Source organism: Cnephaeus nilssonii, assembly GCF_951640355.1.
Source record: "Cnephaeus nilssonii genome assembly, chromosome: 10".
Lineage (NCBI taxonomy): Eukaryota > Metazoa > Chordata > Mammalia > Chiroptera > Vespertilionidae > Cnephaeus > Cnephaeus nilssonii.
The window spans coordinates 11,258,729-11,273,981 of NC_137081.1; the positions used below are offsets into that span (position 1 = coordinate 11,258,729).

The 15,253-nt window shown below is 43.8% G+C and overlaps 1 protein-coding gene across 1 annotated transcript; it reads left to right on the top strand.

The window, feature by feature from the left end:
* The first annotated feature begins 2,662 nt into the window (after positions 1-2,662).
* Positions 2,663-8,878, top strand: CTLA4 (cytotoxic T-lymphocyte associated protein 4). Its single transcript, XM_079781818.1, has 4 exons — positions 2,663-2,847; positions 5,803-6,150; positions 6,604-6,713; positions 8,060-8,878. Exons 1-4 carry the CDS (start codon positions 2,739-2,741, stop codon positions 8,162-8,164), a joined length of 672 nt encoding a protein of 223 aa, XP_079637944.1. The 5' UTR covers positions 2,663-2,738; the 3' UTR covers positions 8,165-8,878.
* The last annotated feature ends 6,375 nt before the right edge of the window (positions 8,879-15,253 follow it).

Here is a 15,253-nt window from a genome sequence, read left to right on the forward strand (position 1 = left end):
TCTGGAGGACATTGGGCTCTCTGCCCCAGATCAATAGCTAGCAAGTCTTTGTGCTAGGATTCAAATTTACTTTTCTTTGACTTTAAAGTCTTTGCTCCACTGGGGGATTGGCTAAGTCTCTTTAACGCTCAGTGCCTTGGTTTGTAAATTGAGAAAAACAATAGTCCCTACCTTGTAGTATTGTTTTGGGACTTGAATGAGATTAAACTTGACAAACAGTAGAACAATTCTTGGCAGCACCACATTACCTCCTAAACCATAAGTCTCGTCTCATCCTAAACTTTTCTACCCACTCACTGCTTGTGGATTACTCTCCTTAGGGACCTTTCATTACTGCTCTCTTTGCCTTAGTTTAGACCAGGAGTTGGTAAACCATGGCCCATGGGCCAAACCCAGCCTCCACCTGTTTTAGTAAATTATATGTTTGTTTTTGTAAGTTGAGGTATAATTGACATTGCAAATAATGTTTTATTGGAACACAACTGTACTCACTCATTTGCATATTTTCTGTGGCTGCCTTCACCCTCCACAAGCAGAGTTAAGTAGTGGGAACAGCAACCATAGGACCTGCAAAGTCTAATGTATTTACTGTCTGGCCCTTTACAGGAAAAGTTTGCCAATTCATGGGGTATTGCAATAGTCTCCTTCCCGGTTTTCCTGGTTATATCTTACACCTCCCTGAACCCCTCCTCCCCATTCCTCTTTCTGTGTGAGGGGGAATTTCTCAAAAATGTGAATTCAGTCATGCCCATTTGCTCCTTAAGGTGCATTGGCTCTCACTCCTAAAAACATCAGCTTCCGTCTATGGCTGACCCCTGCACTGGCCCTGTCCTCTGGCCTTACTGAATGCTTTATGCTCTTTCCAGCCTTGGCACACGCTATTCTTTTTGTCTGAAGACACACCCCTTGCCTTTGTCCTCAATAATAAGCTCCAGTTTTACTTTCTCCAAGAAGCCTTTTCTGGCTTCCACAGGCCAAACCAATGGCCCCTCTACAGCTTGTGCAATACCTCAAACCCAGCACTGATCCACGTTCTCCCGACCACGGGGTTCGCTGTCTGCCCCTGTCGCTGCTGTGAGTTACTCTCAAGGGCAGGCGCGCACATTTTTCACTTTTGTATCTCCAGTGTCCAGTCTGGGGTCCAACCTTTAATAAATGCGCATTAGGTTGTTATTGCCTGCTGGCGTTTCAGCTGGGATTTGAGGACTTAAGGTGCTAGGGGAGGATAGCAAAAAGGCAGGTCAGGGGAGGAGCTGACACCTTAGCTAAATCCTAGAGCAGTGGTCGGCAAACCGCGGCTCACGAGCCACATGCGGCTCTTTGGCCCCCTGAGTGTGGCTCTTCCACAAAATACCACGGCCTGGGCGAGTCTATTTTGAAGAAGTGGCATTAGAAGAAGTTTAAGTTTAAAAAATTTGGCTCTCAAAAGAAATTTCAACCGTTGTACTGTTGATATTTGGCTCTGTTGACTAATGAGTTTGCCGACCACTGTCCTAGAGGATGGAAAGGAGGATAAACAAGATAAAAGGGAAAAAAAAAGGCAGTGATGAGGCATGTTGGGGACAAGGAGAGGAAGGAGACAGGTGAGGAAATGCTGGGAGACAGGGTAAAAAAGGAGGCATTCGATGCATACTCTAGAGCCCCCTCTGCTGTGCCGAGGTGTGTGCACAAAGGGCTGGGGCAGGCAACACGCATTCCACGTTGTCACTGCCTGTCAGCCTGTCAGCCCTCTGCGAGTCTCTTAAAGCATCGACTCTGTTTTCATCTTGTCATTATTCAACCCTTAGGGTACACACTTTCTGGAATATCATGGATTTTCAATAAATATTTCTTTCATCATTGACATATGGGACAACGCCCCCGTTTTAAGGAAGGGTCCGGAGGGCTCAGGATTTATTCTCTTATAAGATGAGCATGTGTCCTGCCTAATAAACTGAAGAACTTCAGTCATAGTTAATCTTAGTTCTTGGATTTTCTGCTAAAACAACGTCTGACCTCTTATGGAAAGTTTGAATCTCTGGGACATTTTCTGGACCTTTTCCAACTCTGGTTCCTCTTTGTGGAGTGGAGGCTTTCCAGGGCACCCGAGTTCTTCTCTAATCTGTAAAACCAGAGGCAGAGCAGTTTATTTTTTTATTTGTGATTTTGGTATTTTCTTTCAAAGATATGCTAAACGGAGCTTGTAGAAATGAGAACTCCTACTTGTAAAGCCAGGGACGGTGCCTCCCAGGTAGGACACAGAGCTTTTATTGATGATGTCTCCAGACTAATTCCGCCCGTAGCTTTAGGGCGGGCAGCTTGGCAGTTTGGGGGGTATGGCTGAAATGTGCTGGATGCTAACGGATGCCTACACAATTGGACAGCATTGGGATCCAGGGGGGACCCCTGCACTCCAGGAAATTTTCCAAGTCTCCACTGAGTTATCCTCAAAGCGAAGAAAAAGCTTCAGTTTCAAGGTGAGTACATTTTCCACCTGCAGATTGGCTTGTTTTGTTCAGTTTTACTTTGAGTGTTTGAGGTTATCGTTTCGACGTAACAGCTAAACCCACGGCTTCCTTTCTCGTAAAACCAAAACAAAAACCCTTCTTTTATTCAGATGCCCTCTACCTGTGCTGAATGGGGAAGCCAGCTATATAAAGTCCGTGATTCTGTGTGGGTTCAAACACATTTCAAAGCTTCGGGATCTTGAAAGGTTTCGCTCTGCTTCCTGAAGGCCCGAGCTCCGCTCCCGCAGCGCCATGGCTGGCTTTGGGTTCCCCAGGCGCGGGGCTCCGGGGCACCTGCCCCCCAGGACCTGGCCCGGCACCGCGCTGCTTTCTCTCCTTTTCATCCCGGTCTTCTCCAAAGGTGAGTGACCACGAAGGTGGAGGAGGTGTTTCTCCCGCCCGGCTTTCATTTCTTCCCGCAGTCAAGGGCAGTGATTTCTAGCAAAGCCATCCAGGCTCTGCGGTCCACGCTGGGTAGGGCACAGCGGGCGGCAGCGCACAAGCACAGGTGCAGCCCATCGCAGCGTGCCAGGCACTGCATAGAGGATGAAGAAATTCCTCTGAGTTGGTTTTTCATGCACTTCGGTAAGACGGAAGGGAAATACTGCAAAGTTAATGAAGTGATTTAAGAGAGAAAAGATATCTGCAGTCCTGAACACATCTGAGCTTGGAATCAGGACAAGCTAGGATTTTTCTTAAAAACAAAACAAAACACACAACACACACACACACACACACACACACACACACACACACACAACACACACAACACACACACCACACTAATTGGAGCAAAATCATGGAAAGTTTCTTCTTCCCTGCCCAACTCAAGGTTTTAAGGCCCTCAAATTCAATTTTATAAACCAATTAGCCAGCTTGCTTAAAATTCAAGCCTTCTTTACTCTAGTCAAGATTTTAAGGTCCTCTTAATCAACTCTGTAAACTACTTAGCTAATTTAAAAATGAAAGCAGTTTGAAATGGTAAAACAAAAAAAGGAATCAAGCCATCGGCCTTGCATAAGATACTTAAGGGCTGCCTGAGCTACCTACCTGTGGACTTCAGAAGCGGATTCTCCAGTTTTCAGAGGAGGTAAAGCTCTTTAGAGGCCCAAACCAGGTTTGTTACGCGGTGTAGAATGATGAGCGTTCCCACTAAATTTCAATCTTATCTCTCGCTATACCTTCTCGCTAAGAAACCATGTAGTTTTTATAGAGTCGAAGATGTTTAACGATTTAATTTTTACTGAATTAAAAATACTCATATGCCTTTCATTATTTCACATTAAAGATTAAATACCCTTAGAAATCTTCAAATTTCCTTTTGAGGGCATTTATCTCAAACTGTCACTGAAATCTTCCCATGGTGGACACTGGGAAACTGAATGTGACCGGACTTAGGAGTGATCATTGGGAGCTTGCCTGGGATGGGGCAGGAAACTTGGTCTTCTTTCGGCTTAGAGTCAACTCACTAATGATTACCGACTGTCCATTTGGGCAGGATATAATGGCTGCTCTCAAGGCACAACAAGCTGGAGGAGGTGTTATTAGTGCACAAAAAAGTTTAATACAGAGCTTTATTACAGAACTTAATTTCTGTAATCAAGTTATGCAGTGCAGAGGGTGTTCAAAGGGCATCTCAGATAGATGAAGATGAAGGCTGAGGAAGGAGACTAGTGTCTGTCTAATCAAGGCTGCTGGATTACCTATGGCAATGACTGCTGCTATATTGCTGTCTCTTCTGAGGACGGATGTTGTCCAGTACAAATTCCTGGGGAAAAAGACTAGCACCTTCAATATAGAGTAAAGTATACACAGGAAGTGGTATCCTGGAATCTCAGACTGGAATGATAGGGTGGGATTAGATCATGAAGGCTATGAAATGTTATTTACATTATTTGTTTTTGTAGTAAGTGCTATGCAAGCATCAAAAAGTTTGGACAGAACACTGGCCAGGGCGGCTCAGTTAGTTGGGAATTGTTCCATGCATGCACGGAAGGGTTGCTGGTTCAATTCCCAGTCAGGGCACATGCCCGGGTGGAGAGATCCCCAGTAAGAGGTGTGCAGGAGGCAGCTGATCGATGTTTCACTCTCTCTCCCTCTCCTTTCCTCTTTCTCTTTCAAAAAAATCACTACAAAATCTTTTTAGAAAGTTTGAGCAGAATGAGTGACATGATGGTTCAATCCAAGTTTTGGATGTCACTTGTATGATTGTATGAAGAGCTGGCCTCGCTTATCCTGTAGAAACCAGAGAGAAAAAGAGCACCCCGTGAGGATGCTCAAGTGAGGAGAGAGGGTGGCGGAAGGTGTGGTGGCAGTGGCAGGAAAAGCCCACAGAAGTTAACAGCAGGGATGCCTCAGCCCGGAGAGGAAACGACCCGGTGCCCTCTGCTCTGTGGCTTTCTTCATCTATAGCTTCCCTCATTCTATGAGAGTAATGTCAGGGAAGGGGGTGGCCGATACAGTGAGCTAACGTGCAGCTACTCACGGGTAATCGAGGTACAGGGCCAGGGAAATGTAGGCAAAAGTTTTTGAGGGATGCTTAAAGATATAAGGCAATATTCTGTACCTCAGCCGCCAACATTTGCTCTACTGCTCATAGTTCCTGAACTGTAGTCCCTCTGGTTGTATTATAATCTTAGAATGCCAGAGTTGGAAGGCACTCTGATACCATCTAACCATTCCCCTTTTCCCACATGTGAGGGAAGATGAAGTCCATAGGGGAGGCGTGACAAATCATGTATTTCATGGAAGAGCCAGGTCTTCCGTTTGTCACATCAATGTTCTTTCTGGCACAACCAACTGCCTTAAAAAAAACTATTTTCCAATAAGAAACACCCTTTAAAAATATGTATTTTTATTGATTTCAGAGAGGAAGGGAAAGGGAGAGAGAGATAAAAAAAACATCAATGATGAGAGAGAATCATTGACTGGCTGCCTCTTGCACGCCCCACACTGGGGATCAAGCCTGCAACCCAGGCATGTGCCCTTGACCGGAATGGGACCCTTCAGTTCCCAGGCCAACATAGGTACCCTGTCAGTCCTCAGTCCTCTATTCACTGAGCCAAACCAGCCAGGGCCAATAAGAAACACCTTTGTGGAGAGTAGCTGGAAGGTAGCTGAGAGATAGAGGGAAAGGTGGGGGGGGGGGTGGAAAAGGGAAGGAATAGCGGGTAGTGATGGGCTGGTTTAAGGGGAAGAGAATAACTGAAAGCTAATGGGAGGGTGCCTATCAAAGAAAAATCTTCTCTGGCTTTTACCTGGGCCTGGTGGTGGGTGAACATGGGTTCACAGAGTTTCTTTGGTTTTTCCACGTTAGGGATGCAGGTGACCCAGCCTGCAGTGGTGCTGGCCAGCAGCCGGGGTGTAGCCAGCTTTGTGTGTGAGTATGAATCTTCAGGCAAAGCTGCCGAGGTCCGGGTGACAGTGTTGCGGCAGGTTGGCAGCCAGATGACTGAAGTCTGCGCCACAACGTACATGGTGGAGAAGGAGTTGACCTTCCTAGATGATTCCACCTGCACGGGCACTTCCAGTGGAAACAAAGTGAACCTCACCATCCAAGGGCTGACGGCCATGGACATGGGCCTCTACATCTGCAAGGTGGAGCTCCTGTACCCACCTCCCTACTATGTGGGCATGGGCAATGGAACCCAGATTTATGTCATTGGTGAGCAAAGCCATATCACTACCCTGACACCTTTTGCACTGCTGTCTTCTTTGCATGAAAATAGGTTTGCTCCTTAATGTCAGGTGGTTCATTTTATAGGATTGTGAAAATTCTCTTTAGGAGTTCTCTGGCATACTACCTGGTAGCCTTTTTGATAGCATGGGTGGCAACCCAAACAGCATTCTGACTATAAAATAAAATGGGTTGGAGAAGGTCTTCTTTCCATTGGCAGGATGGGGCACTCACTCTGGAATGATAACCATCATCCAGTTTACTCTTATGCCTCTGATATGACACTCCTGGGGCAGTAGCCCCGAGTAGTTGGACTTAATCGACGGGTAGCCCTATTATTAAAGTCTAGAAGCTCAAATTTCTTCAGCTTTTCATCAATGGAGGTAAGGCCCTAATGTTTGAAGAGTGGCTCAGGGAGGTTCTGCTTGCTTTCTGTTGCAGATCCAGAACCATGCCCGGATTCTGATTTCCTCCTCTGGATCCTTGCAGCAGTTAGTTCGGGGTTATTTTTTTACAGTTTCCTCATCACAGCTGTTTCTTTGAGCAAAATGGTGAGTGTGATGCTGACAACGCACCAATTTGGATGGGGATAACTTTAGTGATAGCAACTGACCGGACGACGCTTTTCGTTTTCTTGAGATGAAGCAATAAATGAGGAAGGCGAAGGACAGTGGTAAAGAGCACACTAGAACCCAAGGCATTGGCCTTTGAGGTTTCAGGATGAGTAATATTTTAGATGAGTGTATTTGACATCGAATGTTTGTGTGCTTCTGAAGAAGGTTTCAGTTTGAGTAACCATTTGAACAACATGGGGCAGTTGTTTTGCTCTTTATCTTCGTGACAATGTGCTTTGGTTAATAACCCTGAAACCCAAGATTAAGGTGAGCAAAATGCTGCTAGAGAGGACCACCCATCTGGATGAATTTCACTCTCTCCCTTAACATCCCTCTCCTTCACCAGGAAGCCATCTCTCTGTGAACCCAACTTGTGTCTTCCTTGTCCACACTGTAGCTGTCCACATAACACATCTCTAGGGCTCTCTGTTTCCCAGTCAGCTTAACTGGGAAACTTTGGGAAGTCTTGACCTCCCTCCCTTCCATCCCAGCAAAAGTGAACCCCATTTTTTATTTACCACAATTTGTTGGTAGAACAGAAGGTATGGAATCTGGCCCCCTATCAGGATTTCTTTCTGACAGTCATTTTCAGCACACCGCTGCCTACGGCTGGCTTTGTCACAAACTTCTCCCTCTCTTTCCTCCCTACTCCCGCTCTCCCTCCCTCCACCATTCTCTTACTCTCCCTGCCTTCCTCTCTGCCTACTTCCCCCTTCCTCCCCCTCCCCTTTCTCTCTCTCCTAAAACCCCCTCTCAACCTCTTCTGTTGCTATAGTTTCTTCCTACTTCATTTGCTACAAATCACCTCACAGAATAGTATGCTGGACCTGGAGCTTAATTTACTAGATGATAAAAACTGGGAACTGATGTGGACAGACAGAAAGTAATAAAAAAGTATATGAGGACTAGAAATGAGAAATATAGCTCTCAACCAGAATAACTAAAGTTCATTATCTTATCAAACTCGTTCCCCCACAGACAACATCCAATGACTTATCATACACATTTGGGGTGTTTTTTTCTGAAGCTTTCTCAAAATCTTTTTCTTCTATCTTTCAGCCAGGGAAAATAATTGCTATTTTGCATTCATAGCACATAGTTATTTATCTAAACTGAGTTTTAATGGCTCAATCAAGAAAATCTCCCGCGGCTTATAATTCTGTATGCTGTGAACATTCATTTTTCAACAGGGGAGGAACCCAATAGTTGCTGAGTCCTATTATGGTTAGAAGTGACTTCTGTATTCCTCAAGAATAACTACCGTTTCTTGTTCTGTTTGGCAGCTAAAGAAAAGAAGTCCTCTTACTACAGGGGTCTATGTGAAAATGCCCCCCACTGAGCCAGAATGTGAAAAGCAATTTCAGCCGTATTTTATTCCCATCAATTGAGAGACCATTACGAAGAGGAAGACCATTTTCTGATTTCTAAGAGCTGAGGCAATTCCACCTTTTTGCTATCCAGTTATTTTCATTTATTTGTGTACTTTGGGGGGATTCATCTCTCTTTAATGTAAAGCTGGATGCAGAACCCACATTAGGTATACTACAATTTAAAGCAAAGGAGCAGAAAAACAGAGCCAGGATGTTTCTGTCACATCAGATCCAATTTTAGTAAAAGCATCACTTGGGAGCAATATGCAGATGCAGCAATATGATGTGGAATCAAGGAAGTAAGTTAAGGGATGGTACAGTCCTGGGAAAGCAAAGGATTTCCATGTGAGACATTTCTAGCTGAAATGATATTTTCAAGTTAAGTTTTTAATGCTGTGGTATTTTTCCTAACAAGTGTGTAATTAAATGAATAGTTTAAGAATACTCACATGGCTATATTTGAGCCAGTGATTCCAAGGGTTGTATTGTACCAATATGTATTTTTTATTTGCTAGTAATGTGCATGGGGGCCACACGTGCTTTTGTGTACTTGCTGATAGTTTGAATATAAACACTATATGGCAGTGTCTTCCCACCGTGAGTTCAGGGGAAGCTTGGTGAAGGGGCTCAGGACACTAATACACCAGATAGAATATAAGATCACCTACTAACTAGCCTGGAAACTGGATACGGTCATAGCAGATTCTTGCAGACATGTTGGGCTGAATTGGTGTTGACATGTGCTTTGGGCTTTTATGCCAGCTCCTTTTAATGGTTTTCAGGAAACCAGAGTTAACTTGATAGAACACCACTGTTGAGAAAATGGCTCATTCCGGGAGTTCTATGGGTATGAGCTTCAAGGGAGCTCCAGTTATACGCACGGTTAATGCCATGGACAGAACAAAGAAGCAGGTAGCAGAATGGGGTGCATTAAGGGTTCTGAAAACTAACACTGTTGGTGTTTTTTAACTCAATATTTTCCATGAAAATGCAACAACATGTATAATATTTTTAATTAAATAAAATCTGTGGTGGTCGTTTTTCAGAGTTGTTCTTATTTTCCTTGTATTTGAGTATTGTGTTTGAATTTGCTTTTGATTGATTCATTCAGCAGTAGGTGGGGCCTCCAATATTAGACATACTGGGAACAAAATGAAAAAAAAAATTCTAAAGGGCAAATGCTTCAAGAGTTAGCTATCTACTAGCCCATTACCTGTAAGCCATTCTTGGAAGAATTCAGCCCCGGTCCTTTTGATTTCTTCACAACTATTTGAGATATTAAGTGGGCTACCACAGGTATAGCAGTTCTTGATAAATCACACTGCACTCTCTTTAGCACAGGGTTTTCACCTCTTCTTTCTTACCCACAGCTTTCTCAACTCTACTGGGCCACCCATTACAGTTGTCATGGCAACTCCAGTGAACCATGCCCCTTGCAGCCACTTTGATCTGCTTCCATGACAAAAAGAATTTTTCCTTGAAGCTTCCAAATGAACTATTTCACAAATGTGGGGAAAACATACCTGTGTTACTACTATCAGCTAGCAGGCCTGGCCCACTGAGCCTTCTGTGATTCTTGGTTAACCAATTGTAGCCTCAGCCTGCTTGGTTTCCACACAAGGTTTCTCATTCTTGACCTCCACATCCTGTTTTTGTCTTGTGAAATGTTTCTCAGTGTGGCCAGGGACCACCAGTAACTGAACAAACTTGCTAAAAATACTGATTTAAGTGCTTAACTTCAGATGCACTGAATCAGAAACTTAGGCAATGGAGCCAGGAGGTTGAGAATCACTGTTTAGGCATTTCGTTCCTCTCTCTCTCTCTCCAACAAGTGCTAACAAACAAATGAGACAGCACATAGTGACCATTCCATACGTTCCATAAAGAGTGTTAAATAAAAATGAACAGGTCTTTCAATATATGGTAATAGCAGTTACCTAGAATGAGCTCCTACTCTGTTGAGGTTAACTCTTGCTCTCTTGGCTTTTGGTTGGAAGCCATAAAGAAACACACAATTTAGGAACCCCCAATAGATAGTATGATATCATTTCTGTTCCTCCAAATGTCTTTAGAGAGATCATTCTTTTTCATAATTGATGGCCAATCTAAATGACAAAGAGGGCCTCTCAGGTATATTTCAGATACCATTAGATGATGGACTACTTATTTATGCTTAGTATATCTTCTATTATTACTTGAAATTCTACTATTAGCTATTCATTGAGTTAAGGATTATCCTCTTCATTCAGTCTAAAAAAAGTAAAGTACTCTTTATCTCAAAAATTTTCCCTATGGCAGAAGAATGGGCAAGAAAGAGTATGTCCTGAGATTCCATTGAAAGAAGAGAAAGAAAATATGGGGTGAGGGCATCTGGTCCCTAGATGAAAGCCCCTTCTAATTCCCAGTTTGTTTAAAAGAGTGTATTACAGGTCCTTTGCCTGCAATACTCAGAGATTCATTGCCCCCCCCCCCCAAATCATTGCCCCCAACTGTTTCATGGCATTCCAACCTTCATCACTATCTCCATCTCTGTGATCAGGGTTCTGCAAAGACCCAAAGATTCTGCTCATTTACGTGAGGCTTGGTCTACAATGGAGGGGGAGTCTGGGTACTATAACCTTTCTCACTGGAACCACTGGTCCCAGGTAGGAATGTGGATGACAGGGAAGCAGGATAGAGCTACCTGGGTCAGCCCCAACTCCTATCAGTTCCCAGCATATACCTCTGCTCATCTTCCTTTTCTTTCAACATGGTACTCCCATTTCTGCTACTTCTTGTTTCCACATATTTTAGCCCCAAATGTCTTTACCCATCATTTTCACATCCACGCGGACTCATCTCAGGTGCTGCCTCCTCCATTATATTTGCTGATATTTCAAGCCCACGTGGATTTCTCCCCTTCTGTATTGCAACTATATTTGGTTTCATCTTTAGTTTCAAAAGCGTATGTCTTTTCTCCCTAGCTTCAGGGGAAACATCTCCAAAATAGGAATCATTACAGCTTTAGGCACACAATAGATGCTCAAGTAAATTTCCTGGAGACTTGGGGAGCTAGGATATCTGGGATTATGGGAAGAACAACTGTCTTTATTTTTCTTTCTTTTTTTCAGAACATGGCTGTGTTTTCTTAGGTGGCTTCAGCCTAATATCTTTTCCCTTTTCCCTTTGACCAGCAGAACTAAGTGCAGGTCAATCTATCTCTTGGCTTAAACCTTTAAGACTCTGGAATGTGACCTCCAGCTGGCTACCCTGTCCCCACGTACTAATTTTATCTCAATCCAGAATCCAGTTTCTTCCAATCTTGTGTGTGTGTGTGTGTGTGTGTAAAGGCAAAAATGCTCATTTTTACTCTGTCTCTTTTAAACTGTGGGGTTATTACTAAAACTGACTAGATTTTTATATAAAGTCTGAACTTTCTTCCATCTCCACAGTTGCTACACACTTAATTTCTTGGAACTGAACTTGCAAAATGTTGCTGTCACTGTGCTGTTAATTGAAGCAAAGCCAGTTTGAGAATTTACAAATTTAAGTTACTCTTTGGGGAGGTCTCAAAGCACAGCAGAAATATGACTTTCCATGGAAAGTTATTCCTATTGCTTCACTTCTTTTTGGCACCTGGTTAGGCGTCTTAAAGGCTTTGTTTTATTTTATATAAAAGAGATTTATTCAGGTGCCTCGACCTGGGAGAATGGTGGATACCCATCTCAAAGACCATCCTCCTACTCTCCCCCTGCCCCCTTCCTGCTCACCTGTGGTTCTTATAAGGATAGGAAGGGGACAGCTGTTTTTCCTATTCAATTATCTTATTAACTTTTGTCATACTAGGGCCTTGTCCATTCATCTTTGTAGCTTTTGGCACTCTTGGTATAAGAACATTCCCTTGCAACATCTTGGCCAATGGGGGCAACTCCCCAGTGTTCCCTGATTATCCATGGTAGGACCTGGCATCAGGAAGCCTGGAGATGCCACAGCCCTTCAACCCACCCCCCATGTTAGACATGCTGCTTGCACATCAAAGGGAGCCAGTTGGAGTTTTGGAGGCACCCTGAATCCTGGCCCACCCCTCCGAAGTACAAACATGCAAAATGTTTGTACAGGGCCAATGGTTCCTGCAAAGGGCGGAAGCTATTAATCTTCTAAAAATTTTTCTTAGAAGAATTCAACCTGCTCTGATCTATATGGCAAGAAGTTTGACATTCAGCCTCTTCTTGGAAATGGTTACTTTCACGGGTGCACTCTATTATAGGTGTTCTTTCATTTACTGTGCACAGTAATTGTCTGGAGCACTTGAGAGACATACAGATTGAGGTGCCTCAGACACAGAGCTTTTCATTTATAAGATTGGAGGCAGGGCCTGGAGATTTTAATTCTCCAATGAGTCTTTGGATCATATTTTCAAAAGCCTTGGTCTAACTCATGAGCCTACCTTCAGAGATGATTAGGACTAGAGAGGGAAGCTTGGAAAGTATTTTAGAAGAAAATGAGGCTCAGAGACATTAGGAAACTTGTCACATTAGGAACCTTGTCCAAGGTCACAGAGGGAGGCAGGACTGGCACCAGGCTGAGAGCCCAGGTCTGTTGATTTTCACATCAGGGCTCTGCAGTGGGTGACACTCTGAACTGTCTGCCCAGGAGATGTTCTTTTCAGGCTGCTTTCCCTCTCACCTCCATCCTGGCTGCTGTGTTAAGCCTCGGTGAGACCATTGCCATTGTTTCTGGCCTGATGTTGGCTCTATCAAGAGATTCCCCCTTAACCTTACAGGGCTCTAGCAAGAGATTCCAGGTGACTCAGCCTGTCCTCAGCCATCCTACTGAAGAACGCTGTAGAGGAAAACACAAAACCAACACTGCCCAACGGTCTGTCAGTGATGCCTGCAGTACACTGAGAAGGGATCTAAATTCTGCTGGAAGTCCTGCAACAGCCCAGGGAAAGGACACATGCTCTTTATCACAGGCAGTCAGGTTACCATAGCAACCAACACTGTTTTCAAAACACATTAGTCACACAAAGTGATTTAATCTATTCGAACAACAACAACAAAGGAGGCTCTCTCTGGGAAGAAATTTAGGAAATACATTTCAGGAGGTGATTTGAAATTTTAGACCGCAATGCAAGTAAGTTCTCACGTACAGCAGCCTTTTCCTTAGGATGTTTCCTTTTTCTTCTTGCTTCCCCTTGACAACACTTTGCTCCATCCTGCAGTCATCTTAGTAGTAACTTATTTTCTTCATCTTGTTGAAAATGAGGCATGCTTTCCTCTTTGTAGTTGACTGCAACTCAGATATAGTCTCTAGTCTCCTGGGAACATTTCTTTTGATCCTGGCACATCAAAGTTATCTTTAACTATGACTAGTCTTTAAGGACAGAAAGCTTGGCTCTGTGAATAAAGACTAGCATTCTCTAGTATTCCTTTCCTACTTAGGAAGCCACCATGCTGGATTCAGTTCATGAGCTTCTTATTCTGAACGAAGTGGGAGAGGAAACTGACTTGGGAGCCTTTGGCATTGCATGGGTGTACTTAGCTAAAGCAATTCTCACAACAACCCTGCAGGAAAAGTGCCGCCATCATCCTCATTTTACAGGTGAGGAAACCGAGGCTCAGGGAGTTTTGTTATTCTCCCAAAGCCATGCAGCTAGTAACTAGCAGAGTTAAGAGTAGAACTGATGCTGAATTCCAAAGCCCACATTCTTTTCAAATGACCATATCCAGAGGGCTACTTGCAGAAGGAAAAGGGGGGAAATGAAGAGTGAATGGAAAGTACTAGAGAAGTAAAGCATGCATCATGGAGGGTACAAATGGTAGTTGGAATAAGCAAATAATCTTTGGACAAATGCTTTGAAAGGTTTTTTGAAGATGCTCATGCTGAGATTACCTCCAGCAGCTGAGAGTTGTAACCAGTGAAAGAAGAAAACAGGAATTGAAGACATGTACAAGTGGACCACTGGCTTCAATCCACACAGTTAGCCGGAGCTGTTTCCCACTCATTGGTGCCCAAACCAGTGAGCAACATGGCTTCCCATTCAGACATGGGAAAATGGAAACCATTGATCAAGCCAATGGCAAGCTTTGATTTTCATCTAACCCTATAGGATGTTCCCTGTAAATAGGGTCATTCCCAATTCAAAACAGGCTGGAGGGAATAAAAAGCAGTGGCCAATGAAAATTAGTGGGAGTTACCTTGCATACGTATCTGTGACCCTTGGAATAGGACTAGTTTATAAAAGAATAATAATCAACCTTGAGCAGAAGGTGAGGTTGGGAGGTGGTGGTAAAGAGAAGGGAGAATCTGAGTTGGGATTGAGGGATGCTGGAAAAAAAGAAATGAATCCTTTGTGGAGAAAAGTAGGGAACAAAAACAGAAGACAGGCCTGAAGATCCCCCAGTGGCAATTAAAAAAAAATAAAGTGGACTGGTATTCTGTGAAAAGAAAAAAAAAAAGATCAAGTAAGGGTCAATGCCACATAGAAAACTGAAGATTGGGAGAAGCCCAGGTCAGAACCAGGGGATTATCCATAAGAGACTGTGATGGAGGTAGCAGCACACAAGTAATTTCTACTAAAAGTCAAGGTGTGGGAATACCTAGGGCCAAAATAATAATAATAAAAAGATCATCTCTGCCAGGAATGGGCATTAAAGGCAATGGGTGGGTGGCGGTGGAGGTAGGTGTGTGTGTGTGTGTGTGTGTGTGTGTGTGGTGTGGGGGTGGGCACTGTGCAGGGGTGAAAGCTGATTTGGGGGGAGTAGTGTCAGGGATCATAACAAAGCAACTGTTGAGTGCTTTAATCCTGTGCAAGGCTGAGCAGCATGGACTGCACTTGTGCCAAGTTGAGTGTTTATAATGTTTGTAATTTGTGCCTGAAAAGGTGATTCATGGAGGGCATGATACCTGTGTTCAAGATATGAAGGGCTGTCATATGAAAGAGGAATTATGTTTGCTTTGTGGGTTTCCTGGAGCACTCAGCTCTGGTGCTCAATAAGAGAACATGATCGAGAGGAGGATTTGCATGATTTTTCTTCCTATATGAAGACTTGGGTTCAGAGATAGGGAGAGTGCATTTTATTTGGCGATATTGCAGATTGGCTTGCTGATTCCACGTCAACATCA

Excerpts from the sequence above, each read along its gene's own strand:
- CTLA4 (XM_079781818.1), top strand. The coding sequence starts at position 2,739 with ATGGCTGGCTTTGGGTTCCCCAGGCGCGGGGCTCCGGGGCACCTGCCC. Across the intron at positions 2,848-5,802 it reads CATCCCGGTCTTCTCCAAAG|GGATGCAGGTGACCCAGCCT; the intron begins GTGAGTGACCAC and ends TTTCCACGTTAG. Across the intron at positions 6,151-6,603 it reads AACCCAGATTTATGTCATTG|ATCCAGAACCATGCCCGGAT; the intron begins GTGAGCAAAGCC and ends TTTCTGTTGCAG.